The sequence below is a fragment of the Zonotrichia albicollis genome, chromosome Z, assembly GCF_047830755.1.
Source record: "Zonotrichia albicollis isolate bZonAlb1 chromosome Z, bZonAlb1.hap1, whole genome shotgun sequence".
In the NCBI taxonomy this organism is placed as follows: Eukaryota; Metazoa; Chordata; class Aves; order Passeriformes; family Passerellidae; genus Zonotrichia; species Zonotrichia albicollis.
The window spans coordinates 20,890,981-20,905,121 of NC_133860.1; the positions used below are offsets into that span (position 1 = coordinate 20,890,981).

Sequence of the window (14,141 nt, forward strand, 5' to 3'; positions counted from 1 at the left end):
AGGCTGATAAGCCAAACATGGTAAAAATGAAGATCTCCGCTGTCCTCCTTGATTTGCATTTAAATTTGGATAATATCCCTCCTAAAGCATCTTTGAATATGTTAGGCCTTTTTGCCTTGAGAAAAAAAATCAGGCTGTATGACCTGATGGTGTAAGACAGTATTTAAGAAACTTTGGGCGTGTTTATGTGTGCTATATGTGTCTAAAAGTTGCATCCCTCACGTCTTAGATAGTGTGGAACAGTCTAGCTGTTGACACTGAGCTTATATAATGACAAGGAAAAGAGTTACCAGATCCGTCCATACAAGTCCTTGCCGCTGTCTAAAATCTTTACTTATCTATTCCTCTGAATGGGTTTGGGTGAATTCCAAGTGCAGTTTAAACAAGAGTGGTGGTTTTGCACTTACCTTGCAATAGAGAAGCAAAAGAAATGTAAAAATAAAGGGGTTCTAGTTAGAAGCATCTATTCTGTGATATAGTAGAAAATGCGAAATCTGCCCCTCAGGCTTGCTTTGCTCCATCTCTATGTCTGCAACAGGGAGATTACCATTTCTAGTAAATTCTTTGTGTGTGAATTGAATACTTGCTGAAATATTTAGGTGCATAAGTAGGCATAGTTGCTATTTTGATTAGTTTGTTGCTGGTTTTTTGTTGGTTTTTTTTTTGTTTGTTTGTTTGTTTTTTTTTGGTTTTTTTTTTTTTTTTTTTTTGTATTGGACACCAAAAATTTATAAATTAAGCAGAAACCTTTTTTGGAGATGACCAGAAAGACAAAGGCTGCACTGTGATTGCAGTGGAGTTGTTTCATTCCAGTTTTTCCCAGTGGTGTCCATGGGTAATGACTGGGATTACTGATCTGTGGCCTGTGGCCTGTGCTTCCTTCTGCCCACCAAGGGCTCTGTGGGCCACAGGACATTTCTGAGGGCCTTTTTCAGAAGTGTCATTCCAAAACGTGTTGTCCTTGGAGGGATAAATGTTGGCAGCAACTGGGCAGTGATTTGGCTTGGGGAATTCTGCTGTTGTTTATATTTTATGTACACTCTCGCTGAAGGCTGGTGGAACTGGAATTGTGATTGAGGGCCTGTCATTCAAGAAACGACTTTTCGGTTGAAATACAGCAATGAAGTTTAATGAATTTTCTGAGATAACAAACCTTAAAATTGAAGTCACTGGTGGATTATATTTATCATGATTTCTGTGCAGGGTCTGTGCTGTTAAAAGTTATTTGGACAGCAACATGGTCAGACAATGGTTTTCACAGCTGAGCCTGTGTTTTCTTTGTTGATATTTATAGGAGAAGCCCAGATGTACAAGCTAAAGAAGAACTGTGGAAACATATTCAGTAAGTATGGTCCTTGTAGGGTCTGAGAGATGCTTGGTTTGCCTTTAATGTAGTTATTCAAATCCCCTCCACTGTGGCACTACACTGATTTAGTTTCAGTAAATTATGTATATATTAAGATGCAGAAGATACTGCAGGTCACTGAGTGCGCTGAATAAAGATGACCATCGTATGTAAATGAATTATTAAAGAACAATACATAATTTAAGGGATTTATTCCTGTGTGGCTTCCAAAATATCAATATTGACACTTTTAGTGTGACACCCCATTACCCCTTAGGAAGATATTTAGCAATTCCAAAGCGTGTTCACTGTTCAGCACACATAATATTCATGATATTGTGAAGCAACAAGATCAGACTTGCAGGGAGGTGAGAAGAAGGTGGAACAGGATGAGACATGCAGTTGAAGCAATCAAGGTGAAGTTATACTTATTTCAAAGTAAGTGTCCTATTTTGATGTCAAGATAGCTTCAGGGCTGACAACAGCTTGTTTTAGTAAATCTTTTTAGCCAAATATAATAAAAATTTTTGCACTTCACAGTTAATGTTACATTTTTTACTTTTCCTAATCCTTTATAGGAAGGAGCTTGTGGATCCATCTGGCCTATCTGAGGAGCAATTGAAAGAAATTCCATACACTAAAGTAGAGTGAGTTTGGTCAGAATTTATTTTTTGTGAATATAAAAGCCCACTTTTCTTACTTAACTGTGAAATGTGTCCTACTGAAATAGGAATGGATTTACATACAATATATAAACTCATATCTATTCCAAATACTCCCCTAGGATGGGTTGGGTGGGGATACTTAATAATCTTAAATCAAATATTTTTACTTTTCAAACTAAGAAAAAAACCCCATCTTAATCTCTCCTAATCTATCACACACACTCATGAACGCGTCTGTATGTTCTGTATGTCTCCCTATGCTAACTTTTAAACTTATATTATAAACTACAGTACCAGAAAGAAGTGAATGCAAACAAGAAAATATTTTTTTCATAAACTTCTTCTTTGTTTTAAATAGTCTAATCATCCAAGGCACTCTTTAATCTCTGCAACCCCTTCCTTGGGTTGTCATGGGCAGCTGCCAGGGCACACCTATTTCCTTAAGAACCAACATCCATTTCGCTGCAATAATTGCCCATTTGGGATTCCAAGTGTCAGTGCAAGCACAAATGGGATCCTGGGTTGCATTATAATGTACTTCCAAACACCACTAGGCAGGAAAGGCTGATGTTAAGGACATATAACTTAATGCATTCTTCATTAAAGTTCCATTCTCAAATATGAGCATGTCAGTTTGTAACCTCTGCTCTCTTAAAGCATTGAATTCCAAATGCAGACTTCTGAAAAGAAGCATCAGCCCTTTAAATTCAGCCAGTGCAAGAAGAAGCTGTCTGTTATACTTCAGTACGAAATGCGAAGACTCAGTCTGCAGCTGAGTTTGTGTTCTGTGCCAAAGATCTGGTTTACCAAACCCTGGTGTGAATTCTGTGTCTCTCTCAGGACTCAAGGCGACCCCATCCGCATCCGGCACTCGCACTCCCCTCGCAGCTACCGGCAGTACCGGCGGTCCCAGTGCTCCGATGGGGAGAGATCTGTCTTGTCTGAAGTGAAGTATGTGAACGTGGTTATTAGCACTGAACTAGTCTAGTGCAGCCCAAAAGTTGACAGAGGTCATGGTGGTAAGAAGCTGCATAAATGTGGCTTGTTGGTGGCACAGGGTTCAGGCAACCCCCTGAATAGTATGTCTTCAGAGCTAAAAATGAAGGAAACAACTCCAAAAACATTTATGGTCTGTTCTCAGCCACAGTGGTTTTCTTGATCCATTTGAAAGGAAGAAAAACTGAAAAGGCTAAAGTAAACCTGTATTGATCTTTAGTGGTAGGTCATAAAGCTGCTTAGGGGAGGAGAGTCTGTGGGTTACTTTCCAAGTAACTTCATCCTTGATAGAGTTAAGATGTTATCAGTGTTAGACCTGTAATTTTTTTCATGGGAACTCTAGTACAACCCCCTTCATCAACCATGGTGGATCAGTCTTCCCTAGAAGGCTGAAGAGTACTGATGAATGGAAAAGCAATAGCCCCATTCTCAGTTGCAGCAAGCCATAAAAACATGAAAAGCAGTCCCCACCTGGAAGGCTAGTTTTAGCTGGATAGCACCCTGAAGGAGGTGCGGCACACCTGTGATTTCATGTGAGACTTGTCTTTGCCATGAGGGTGGCTGGGCCCTGGCAGAGGTTGCCCAGAGCACCTGTGGCTGCCCCATCCCTAGAAGTGCCCAAGACCAGGCTGGAGGGAACTCTGAGCAACCTGGGATAGTGGAAGGTATCTAGGCCTATAGCAGGAGGTGGAACTGGAGGATGTTTATGGTCCCTCCAAAACCAAAGCATTCTGTTATTCAATGATGTTGTATCAATTTGGGCTCCTTCCAAAGACCAGGAAAAGACCCGAATGGGATGGGCTATGCCCTGAAGGTGCCCACAGAGGATCAGCATGACAGCTTTCAGATGTCCTAAGTCAGGTGATAGAAGGCCTTCAGATCAATAGAGCAGTCTGTATCAGTTTCATTTTTCTTCCTCTGCACAGTTATAGTTTACCTCATTAAAGCAACATCCATTTTGTGATATCATAATTCCAGTGTCAAAACTGATCTGGTCCCTCCACTGCCTGTTACACGATCTTCAGATGGGAAAGTTCCCAGCATCCACATGACTCAACAGGTTAGTGATTGTACATCCTTTTCAATTTTCCTTTTGATTGGAGAGAGAAGTGGAAGTCTAGTGCTTTATTTAAGATAGTCTTTGATTTACAGTGAAAAATAAAGATGAGATTTATTTTTTAATCAAATTTTTGTATTTTACTTACACTTTGTTTGTATTCCAAAATACATGTAGTTCTGTAGCATAAACCCCTGTGAACACCTGCTCCAGCTGTTGGAGAACTCTTTCCCAATCTGATGCATTCCTAAGATGCATCTCTGCTTGTCACTGAAGGAAAACTGACTTTTACCACTTCTTGAATTATGCAGATGTGGTTGTAATGCAGATGTAATCACATAATTTATTAATCTCTTTTAAAGGTTGTCTTAAGAGTTTTGTTGCTTGGGCTTGAAACAGTGCTTCTTTTATTTTCCTTTCTCTTTTATCCCCCCCCCCCCAGTCCCAAATAATTTTTCAGGCTATTGGCATCTAAAAAGGACAGTAGTTGCCTTTTGTTAATCTAACTTAATCACTGTCTTTCATCATATATTACACTACCATATCTCTCAGTTTTGATGGTTTTATTGAGCTCAGAATGTGAGAAGCAAATTCTGTTCAAAAGCGCTCACAGGTCTTTTGTGCAAACACACAAAAGGAGAACCAAAACATGGAAGGGAGAAGGGAGAATTCCAGACACCTAACTTACTACCAATAATGTTAAAATGTTCAGTGTGTGCAAATACCTCTCTTTTCCCTCTGCCCCAGGCTCCCTCACGACAGTGGACACTAATTCCTTGTGGGTGTTTACTTGCAGTGTTTTGCTAAATATCAACATGGCATTCCCTGAATAGGCAATAGCACAAAGGGGCAGCAGCTGGCAGGAGGCAAGAAAGGAAAAAAGTTCTGTTTGATCAAATAAATGTAGAGACTCTAATATTCCTGATGCATGTTTATATACGTATACATGAATTGCCATACCATAGCCTAAGGCTTTCATAGCAAGTTAGCAAAATACAGTGTTTAAATTCTGCTGTATGTTTTCAACAACATGTTTAATTTATGCTCTTCAGAGGCAGAATGGATCTAAGGACAGCCTGATAGAAGAACCATCTCTGCTATCCACTAATAATGTTGATGGAAAACCCAACACTAAGACTGTAAAAACTGTACAGGTGTCACGCTTCAAGGTGGAGACTTGACTGATGAATTGAAGATGGTGAATGGATTTTGGTCTTTGGAAAGTGAGAATTTGTTTATGTGTGCAACAGAAGGAACTGAAGTCGACATGGTGGTCTTTCCTTCAGGACACCTGGCAGTGCAGCCGGCTTGCTGGGAAGACCAAGCAATGGTTTTATCACCAACACCATTCTAGTGGTGTGACTGATTGAGAACAAGCTGCCTGATAGACAACCAAAACCAAAATTCTTTGCAAAACTGAAAGATCAGTAGTTACATTTCCAAAAAATGAACAACAACAAAAAAAATTGCTGCAACAAAACAGGCTTCATGGTCTGCTCTGTAACTGAATAGCCTTGTTTCAAGAAGTGACTGTTAACTGACATGATCAGGATCAGATGCTTCAAGAAAAGTAAAATAGTAATATTTTTGGTCAATTGTGCAATACAGTGTGATATGGGGAAATTATCTTCACAATATATATGGGGATCTACTTATGTTCTGAGACATAAGGACAAATAATAGCTCTTACAAGAGTTATTTTAACCTAGCACAATAACAGACGCTTGTGTTGTTGATACAAATTCTGACTCAACCCATTTTAGCTCAAAAACAGTAGACTCTGTAACATGCTGTAGCAGTGCATTCCAGAGATGATACAGACTTACCTTGCTTTGGGCAGGTTTAAGTGTTCTAAATTTTGAATGTCCATTTGTGTATAGGGACTATATAAATGAACATTCCATACCACAGAAATACATTTACCAACTTGTAGTTAAGCACATTGGAAACAGGGGAAGATAAATTGACCCACTGTGTTAAGACTGCTTAACAAGGCACTTCAGTGCTGGTTAAATGAAACTTGTGGAGTAGTATTTAAAACAGCTAGAAAATAGCGCCTTTTTTTTTTAATCTAGATTAGCAAAATCTGTCTTAATATCTCATATAAAATAATCTGACACTTTTCTCTGAGCCATTTCTACTATGTTAAAATGACAAAGGCAGTATTTCAGGTATGAGAACTATAATTTTTTTCTATTGTCATGGTAGGAATACTAAGTTTTAATGATGCTGCACATTGAGTGGGTTATCTTCTAATATATATCTGAAGTGATGCCTGGATCTCCTCTTGTCCTATCACTTCTTACATATATCTGAAAATCACTTCTCTGCCTCCCATTTGTCCACAGTCAGCACATGGATGAACCTTCAGGTGTTGCTGTCTTGCTATAGAGCTTAGCAAAGTCTTTGTGTTGTGGAAGTAATTTTTGCTAAGTGTAATCATTGAACTAAGTACTGAATTTGTCAAACAGTGTCGCAAACAGCTGTAGCAGCTCATGTGCCTTTCTACATCTGTCCTCTCTACACTCAACCCTCACAACCCACAGAGATTTGCAGTGATCCTGTGTCTTCCAGTCCAAGCAACACCAAGGAATTGCAGCTCTGTCAGAAAAGCAACACCGCTTGAGAACTGGAGTTAGCATAAGGTGTTTAAGTTACACTTTTACGAGAGGCATGGGATTACTAATACACATATTAACTGACTAGACTGGTAAGCAAAATGTTGTACAATGTGTTTTATTTTCCACTTCATTTTTTGATTCTTCATTGTTTCGCGATGTGGTCAGGTGGATGTTACCAGCCAGGGTGGCCGCCATACAGTTTGTATATTCCTATCACAGTATACAGCAGTCTCTAGGCTAGCAAGTGCTGCAGGGAAGGCAGAGTCATGTAACAAATACTTTTCTTTGGTCATTTACTTGGGACAGCTCTGCTTCTACAGTCTCAGTAAACAAATCTAAGGGAAGGAAAGAGCAAGATAAAAAAAATTAATGTAGTAAAAATTCAGTTTTCATGCAGGTTCTTTAGAATTTTTTGAATTTCCTCTGGGTTTAATTCTAGGACATTGTTGGGCTTGGTTTAAAGTATTTGCTCAGCTTTTTAAGTTTGTTAAATGATTTCATTGTCATTGCTCCAATTTAAAGAGATCCTGTAGGGTCTGTTTATGACCTTCTGTAGTACTGTCAAGAACAATAGTCAAGAAAAATCCAAACAAAACAAAAAACCAAACCAAACCAAAATGGAAAAAAAAAAATCCAAACCCAAACCACAACAAAAAACCCTGATCAACCCCTAGGAAAAAAAAAAATCACCATGGCAAAATGAAGAGCATCACAGTCTTTTTGGAAGGCAGCTGAAAAATGACAAACTATACAAGAACTGATTAGTATCAGCAACGAAAGCTGCTCCTTGTTCCTTTGAGAACATATTCCAGCTTGGAGCATTACACACTTGCTTATAGTTTGGTGCTGTCTAATCATTACTATTAATTTGCTATCCTTACCCAGGACAGGTAAGTATCACATATCTACTACTGCAGGGGGATTTGTGTTATTGAGAATTATCTGTACATAGTGTACCTATCTTGCCAATCTTTAAATATTGATCAAGAAGGTTTATATCAAACCTCATGCTTTTCTGTATGCTTTCATCTTCCTGTGGGCCTTTTGTGTGTTATTGCTGGATACCCTCAGCCAAGTGCATGGTATTTTACTTACTGCACTACATCAGAAAATAGCTTGTCTAGTCCAGTAGTGAAAGGTTTAAATTCTCAAGTCACTGGAGAGTTGTTTTGTAATCAAGCCAACTTTTTTGCATTTAGAAGAGAAGTTTGCAGAGAGAGCCCTAGATTTGAGTTAGTGATCTTCTCCCTTATGAGACTATGTAGGAAGCAGGTTTTTAGCCAGTCTGATGTTAGCCTGGGCCACTACAATCCAGTTTTGTGTCCACAAAAGACTAAAGATATAATGCCTCTATTACACATTTTCCAAATGTTTTGTTGTGCCAAAACAAGGCAAAACTTGCAACAAGGGTATCACTGTCAGGTAATAGTACGGAAAAGCAAGTTTTTTTCGTATATGTGATCCTCCTTTCCCTTCAAGCTTCTTTTCCTCAATCATTTGAGGAAAAGCATCTTTTTTTTTTATGTTTTTGTGAGAGATACACACAAGTGATCAATCACTGAAAACACTGTGTCACAGTTATGCCTTCTACATCTAAACCAGCTCTACATGTCTAAGTGATCAGCCCCTTACAGCTCTGAGCTACACCTTGCCCCCTCCACTGTCGCTACCCTTCCCCAGCTCTCCTGGGACGTTCAGGCAGTTGCATTTTCAGATCTGGAGTCTGGATGTCAGTCTGAAATCCTTGTACATCCTGAAGAATCAGGCAAAAGACATGAGATGTGTAACAGTGTCAGGAAGTTTACCCTTGAGTTGAATGCCATACACAGACCCCTGCTCACTTGGACAAAGGACTGGTATTTGAGGCCTTCTCATTTTAATTCTCCTGAATTGATCTCAGGCTGGTGATTTCAACTTTGTGCCTCTGCCTTTACCTCTTCTGAGACTTCCATAAGTGCTAAGCATTGGTAAGTTACAGAACTCTCACTAATTAACAGCAATTACAATATATTTGTACAACCTTTTGCAAAATGTATTTTATACAACAAAGAGGGCTTGCTAACCACAGCACAAAAGCACTGTAGTATATCCTATACTGGTTCCCTTGCTTAGTTGGCTGGTTTCTTTCATTTGGAACTAGCCTGGACTTGCTGTTTTCTACATTGCACCCCTTCCAGTATCACTAACTCTGCAAGTTGTATTCTAACCAAGCTCATTATATTGATGTTTGTTGCAAAGTCATTCCTATTTGAGTTGCCAAAGTCATTCCCTTTATGCAGGTGGATATTGAACTAAAGAGATAGCATGTTTTCTTTTGGGAAGATTTGTTTAATTCAGAACTCCCTAGAAAGGTGTTTGAAGACAACATACATGAACATACCAATGTGATACATTTGTTCCATGTACATTAGGTATTCATGAAGCAACTGTGTGCTTTATTTTAAAATGAGTTTGATAGATGGCTGTGTCAATACTTGTGTCCAGGTTATTTAAAAGTCAAGTAAAACTTGAATTTTTAGGGCATTGCATGGTTGCCTGTGTGTCTTATTTACATTCCACTAAGGAGCAAAGCCTTCAGAAACACAGATTCATTTGACACCACCATCTGGTAAAAACAGGTGTAGTACCAATTAAAATCCACTTGAGGATACAGCTTCTCCAGATTAAGTACTTTATCTTGTAGCAGGAAGTTGTCAGTGTAAGCTTTGCATTTCCAGTGCACATCTATACCAGTTTCCTTTCTCACCTAAGAATCACCAGAGAGCAACCAGCAGACTATGTAAGCTGTCAAAGCAAACACAGATACAGAGCCAGTGTGGCAGACACTCTCTCCTTAAAGTATCTGGTTTTATTCCTGTACTTGTTCTCCTGAGTAAGAACTGTGGTGTGTTGACCTTGGCAGGACACCAGGTGCCCAAGCTGCTCTATCACTCCCCTCCTTAACAGGATGGGCAAAGGAATTAGATGGAAAAAATCCTTGTGGGTCAAGATAAAGGAGTTCAGTAAAGCAGAAGCAAAAGCAAAAAATAACCGAACTCCAAAGATTTACTTTTTCTACTTCCCAGGAGCACATGGTGTCCACCCAGTTCCTGCAAAGTAGGGCTTCAGTGCATGTAGTAAGTTGTTCCAGAATATGAACACCTTATCCTTTCTCTTCAGTTTATATTGCTGAACAGATTCTTATACTCTGAATTTTTTTAGGGGTGCAATTCAGTTAGCCAATCATACAAAGTAAAAGGCAGTTCTAATGTTTAACATCGTACTTCACATTTACCAGCATTATTTATCTGTGACCCCTGCAAGCACCTATTACTTCATGTAGCTCACTTTTACCTTGTTCTACCCCACTATAACCCCTGTATTACATATTAAAGCTTGGGGTTCTACATCTTTTTTAGCTGAAAGGAAGCCTACCCTGAGGCTGATACCAATCAAGTATCTAACCCTGGGGTTATGTACCAGTCATCAAATCCTGTCACTAGCTGTTGCTCATGAGATTTTTTAAGTTTTAAAATGCTACTCCTCTTGGTCTTATACTTCAAGAACAAAGGCCCATGATCAGAACTCCTGAACAGATGGTATCTTCAGGGAATGTAATCCCTAATAAAAACCCTAAACTTTCAAGTACATCCCATAATTACAAGCTGGATCTCTTAAAAATTAATTACTCTTGTCTAAACCTCCTTCTCTCTGACAAACCAAAAACAACCTTGCACTTAGAATTAGTAACATGCTTACATTCGGTACTGAAAAATCACAGTGCAAGATACACAATTTAAGCATTTGTTCTTCTGATAAACCATGTTAAGTCTTCCTAGAAAAATAAGCAGCAATCCCAATTATCTCAAGAGTATTTCACTCCAAGTTATGCTGAAGTACCACATGATGTAGCTGGTCAAGGTGATAATAAACCAAGCTTGTCATTCTCCATGCTGGATAAACACCTTTCCTGCTATTTTTAAACCCAGGTTTGCTGAATTTTTACTTTTTTAATTTCTATTTTTGCTCACAATACAAATCTTAGCCAACCCTATCTCCAAATACTGCAGGAGACCATGGTTTAAATCATCACATCCCAACTCATTCCTAGGCTTAGTTTCATAAAGAGATTGTTGGTATCCCAACAATAACACAAAGAAGTCTGAACTCTGAAACAGAAGCACTAAAACTTGGAAAAGACAGAAATTCTGAGAAGAGAAACATAAATCTTTATTTTTTTGTCTATATAAACATTTCCAGACACTGACACAATGCAGTTAAATGCACTTTGTATTACTACATGGAGGCTTAGTAGTCCATCTTTTAAACAGTTTGTTTGTTTCTTAGGCAGGAGTGTTTCAATAGATGGGCATTGCTCTCAGGCTGGTTCTAGCAATTCTTCCTAAGGAAAAAATAAACACACAATGTGAGACATATGTAGCACACAGCTCCTTCCAGTAACATCCTCTAAATCTAAATCCCCAACACTAATACAGTATTACAAAGATGAGCTTCCCCTCATCCCGTGGGCAAAAAGGTAAAATTTGCAAATCTAATTTTTAGGAAGCCTGTCTGTAAGAGAGGTTTTTTTGCCCACCGAAGCAAGAATTCAGATGATAACTACAGGCTGGTGGCAGTAATAACACTTTCTGGCTAGTGGGAATCAACAGAAATTTCTGCAGTACTAACTTGTGCACATGACTATGCATTAGAAAACACTCTGGGAGCAGTAAGCCAATAATACACGATTTAATAATTTTATGTTGGAAAACAAGCATCAGCCCTGTTACTGGACACTTTACTACTAATGGATTACACAAACTTTTCTCTTCCCAGAGAGAGATTCATCCACAGAGTGCCCACCTTACCCACAGTGCCTGGGGTGCAGCATGTGTGGATGGATTTCACAGGCTCCCTTCCTACCAGCAGCAGGCGTAAAGGATTCATTGCATCTGTGTTGCTCAAGCAGATTCTCACATTTCGTTGATGAAACTTTCAGATGTTATTACTTTCAAGAGCATTATGGCCACCCTGGAGGAGTTTCATCACTTCACTGAAGATTAGTTGTATTTTCTCCTGAAAAAAACCCAACCCAAACAAAATCTACAGTGATGTAGTACAGAATCATTCTTACACCACATTTCCAGTATTGACCTATAAGTTCCTGGCTTCAGAGACTTGGATTACATGTCACACCCTTGGGTATGTAGGTTACACAAAAAAAAGACTTGATAGTGCATGTGATTTTTACTAATACCTTGTCTGTACTAATGAAATTTGGGCTGACTTGCGCTACTCAGCTTTTCAGTAGTGTTGGCTTTTCCAAGACTTTACAGTGAAGCAGTATCTGGCATATTCAAAGCTTTCTTTCATATTCTGCCAGTCTTTTTAACATTTTCAACCTTTATGTTCTGAAATGCTCCACAATATCACACTCCTAAAAGCAAACATGAGAAAGCAAGTCCTTGTCTTGAACACACTGGCAGCCACATACTGATTTAACAAAGCCACCCACACCAAAATTTTTATTCTGTAGCTTCCACTTTGCTCTTTTTGATAAGAATATAGCCATCAGGCAGATCTCACTCTCACTGTTTAAGTTCTGATTTCTGCTCTAAAGTCATTGTGCCTCCTTCTCAGCAGAAAGCCTGCTTTATTTTAACAGCAAGCTACAGGACAGAGTTGCACAAGGAATTATTGCTAATCACAGCTCTGCAATCAGCACTTGGCAGCTTCTTCCCACGTGCCTTTCTCAAGCTCAGAGGCCTTCACCACACAGAGAGATCCCAAACTTCCAGCAAAACACACCAGGAACCTGTAAGAAGCATTCCTAGCATTAAACGTTCTGTCAGGAATTTGACAGTATCCAAGAACACTTTACGCTTTCAAAACGGCATCAAGGAAAGCCCAGCAAAAGAATACACAACATATTATTCAATACTGAATAATAGACCCACAAACATACAGAAACAAAACACAATTTTTTCTATTTAAGAAGATTTAATCTTTTCTGTGCATGAGTATTAAGCTGTAAATGTCTTTTTACAGTAGAAAATCTAGAAGCCACTGCTAGAAGCCTGGAAAGTTATGTACTAATTACTTGCAGATGTAATGACAGACACGAGAGCTAAACAATGCTAAAAGTGGCCATTATAGTTTTAATTTTTCCTCTTTTAATAACTGTCAGATTCTCCACTTTAAAAGGCTGCAGAATAAAATCTACTACATGGCTACTCAACCATACTATTCCTACATGTTGTTTGGGGTTTTTTGTTCTTGCAAAAACAGAAAGGAGGAAGGTACATAACCAGCTCCCTAAACCAGTTTGAGCAAGAATTCCTGTTTGCCTTTTTTGACACCACATCCATCCTGGACAGGAATGAATAGGCAACACAAAGGCCAAAACTTCCATACGGGAACTCTTTACTCCTAAAATTAAGTTCACAGTTTATGAAAAAGAGAAATTAATCAGCTGAAAAATATTTCAAAATTCGCAATTAAGTAATATTATATACAGAGCAAACACTTAATAGAGAAAGCCAAGAATACCATGATCCTGGGACACCTTTTGGTCATGGTGGTGCACGCTCCGGCCACTGACTAACTTCCATTGCTTTCATCTGGGAAAAAAAAAAGGGAGAAGACATACTTTGAAGAGCGACAGAGACACACGAACAGTACAAGGAGACTAAAAGGACGTACTAGAGGTAAGTGCCCGATTTCGAAGACAAGCAGCGCCAATAACTACAGCCTCACACCGCTGCTCCCTCAGCAGCCGCGGACGCCGTGCCGCTCCCGGCGTGCCTCCTGCGGGGCGAACCATCCCTCCCGAAAAGGAGGGGGCACGCCGTGCGCCACCTCCACCTCTTCCCGCAGCGCAGCGGCCGCGTACTGACTCTGCCGCAGACGCGAGGCTACAGATTCGGCCATCCACGGAGAAGGAGTTCTGAGCAGGCGACACCGCCCTGGAAAGGCGCCGAGGTGCAGACCAGCATCGGCTCTCCCCACTGTCTTACCGCGGCGATGGAGGCGCCTCCGAGAGAGAGGCGATGTCGCATCCCGCTGTGTGCGCATGCGCAGTGCCGCGCCCGCCGAGGCGTGTGGGGGCTGCGGAGGGGAAGTTGTTGGTGCTTCCTGTTCCTTGTGGCGGCTCCCGGTGTTCCTGGGGCTTTTGTGGGGCTCCTTGTGTCCCCGGGGCCTTTGTGGGGGCTCTCTGTGTTCCCTATGCCCTCCCGGCGGGCAAGTTCCCGGGGTTCCGTTTGTCTTTACGGGGGCAGATCACGGTGAGGTGACTGCACGTAACACCCCATCCCGTGCACGGCTCGCTCATGGTTGCCGTGCTTTCAGGTAAAATTGTCTGTCCCCAGGCTGAACTCCCCTCGCCTTTTGTAAACATAACCAGTGCCCTCAGATGATATACAGTAGAAGTTGCTTAATAAAGAAAAGGGCTGCGTTTGAAGAATTGCGCAAGGTTACAT

General features: G+C 40.2%; 1 protein-coding gene and 1 non-coding gene across 2 annotated transcripts in view; one reads left to right on the plus strand and one right to left on the minus strand.

Moving 5' to 3' along the window:
• Positions 1-11,735, plus strand: part of EPB41L4A (erythrocyte membrane protein band 4.1 like 4A) — a 120,460-nt gene extending 108,725 nt beyond the window's left edge. Inside the window, exons 19-23 of the mRNA XM_005490434.4 lie at positions 1,295-1,342; positions 1,924-1,992; positions 2,851-2,961; positions 3,985-4,066; positions 5,116-11,735. Of these exons, the coding sequence (XP_005490491.1) occupies positions 1,295-1,342; positions 1,924-1,992; positions 2,851-2,961; positions 3,985-4,066; positions 5,116-5,244 (439 nt within the window). The 3' untranslated portion in view covers positions 5,245-11,735. The remainder of the gene's footprint in view (positions 1-1,294; positions 1,343-1,923; positions 1,993-2,850; positions 2,962-3,984; positions 4,067-5,115) is intronic.
• Positions 11,736-12,931: 1,196 nt separating this feature from the next.
• On the minus strand, positions 12,932-13,064 carry LOC113459707 (small nucleolar RNA SNORA13). The gene has a single exon (XR_003381204.1). It is a non-coding gene; the product is annotated as a small nucleolar RNA SNORA13 (small nucleolar RNA).
• Positions 13,065-14,141: the final 1,077 nt, after the last annotated feature.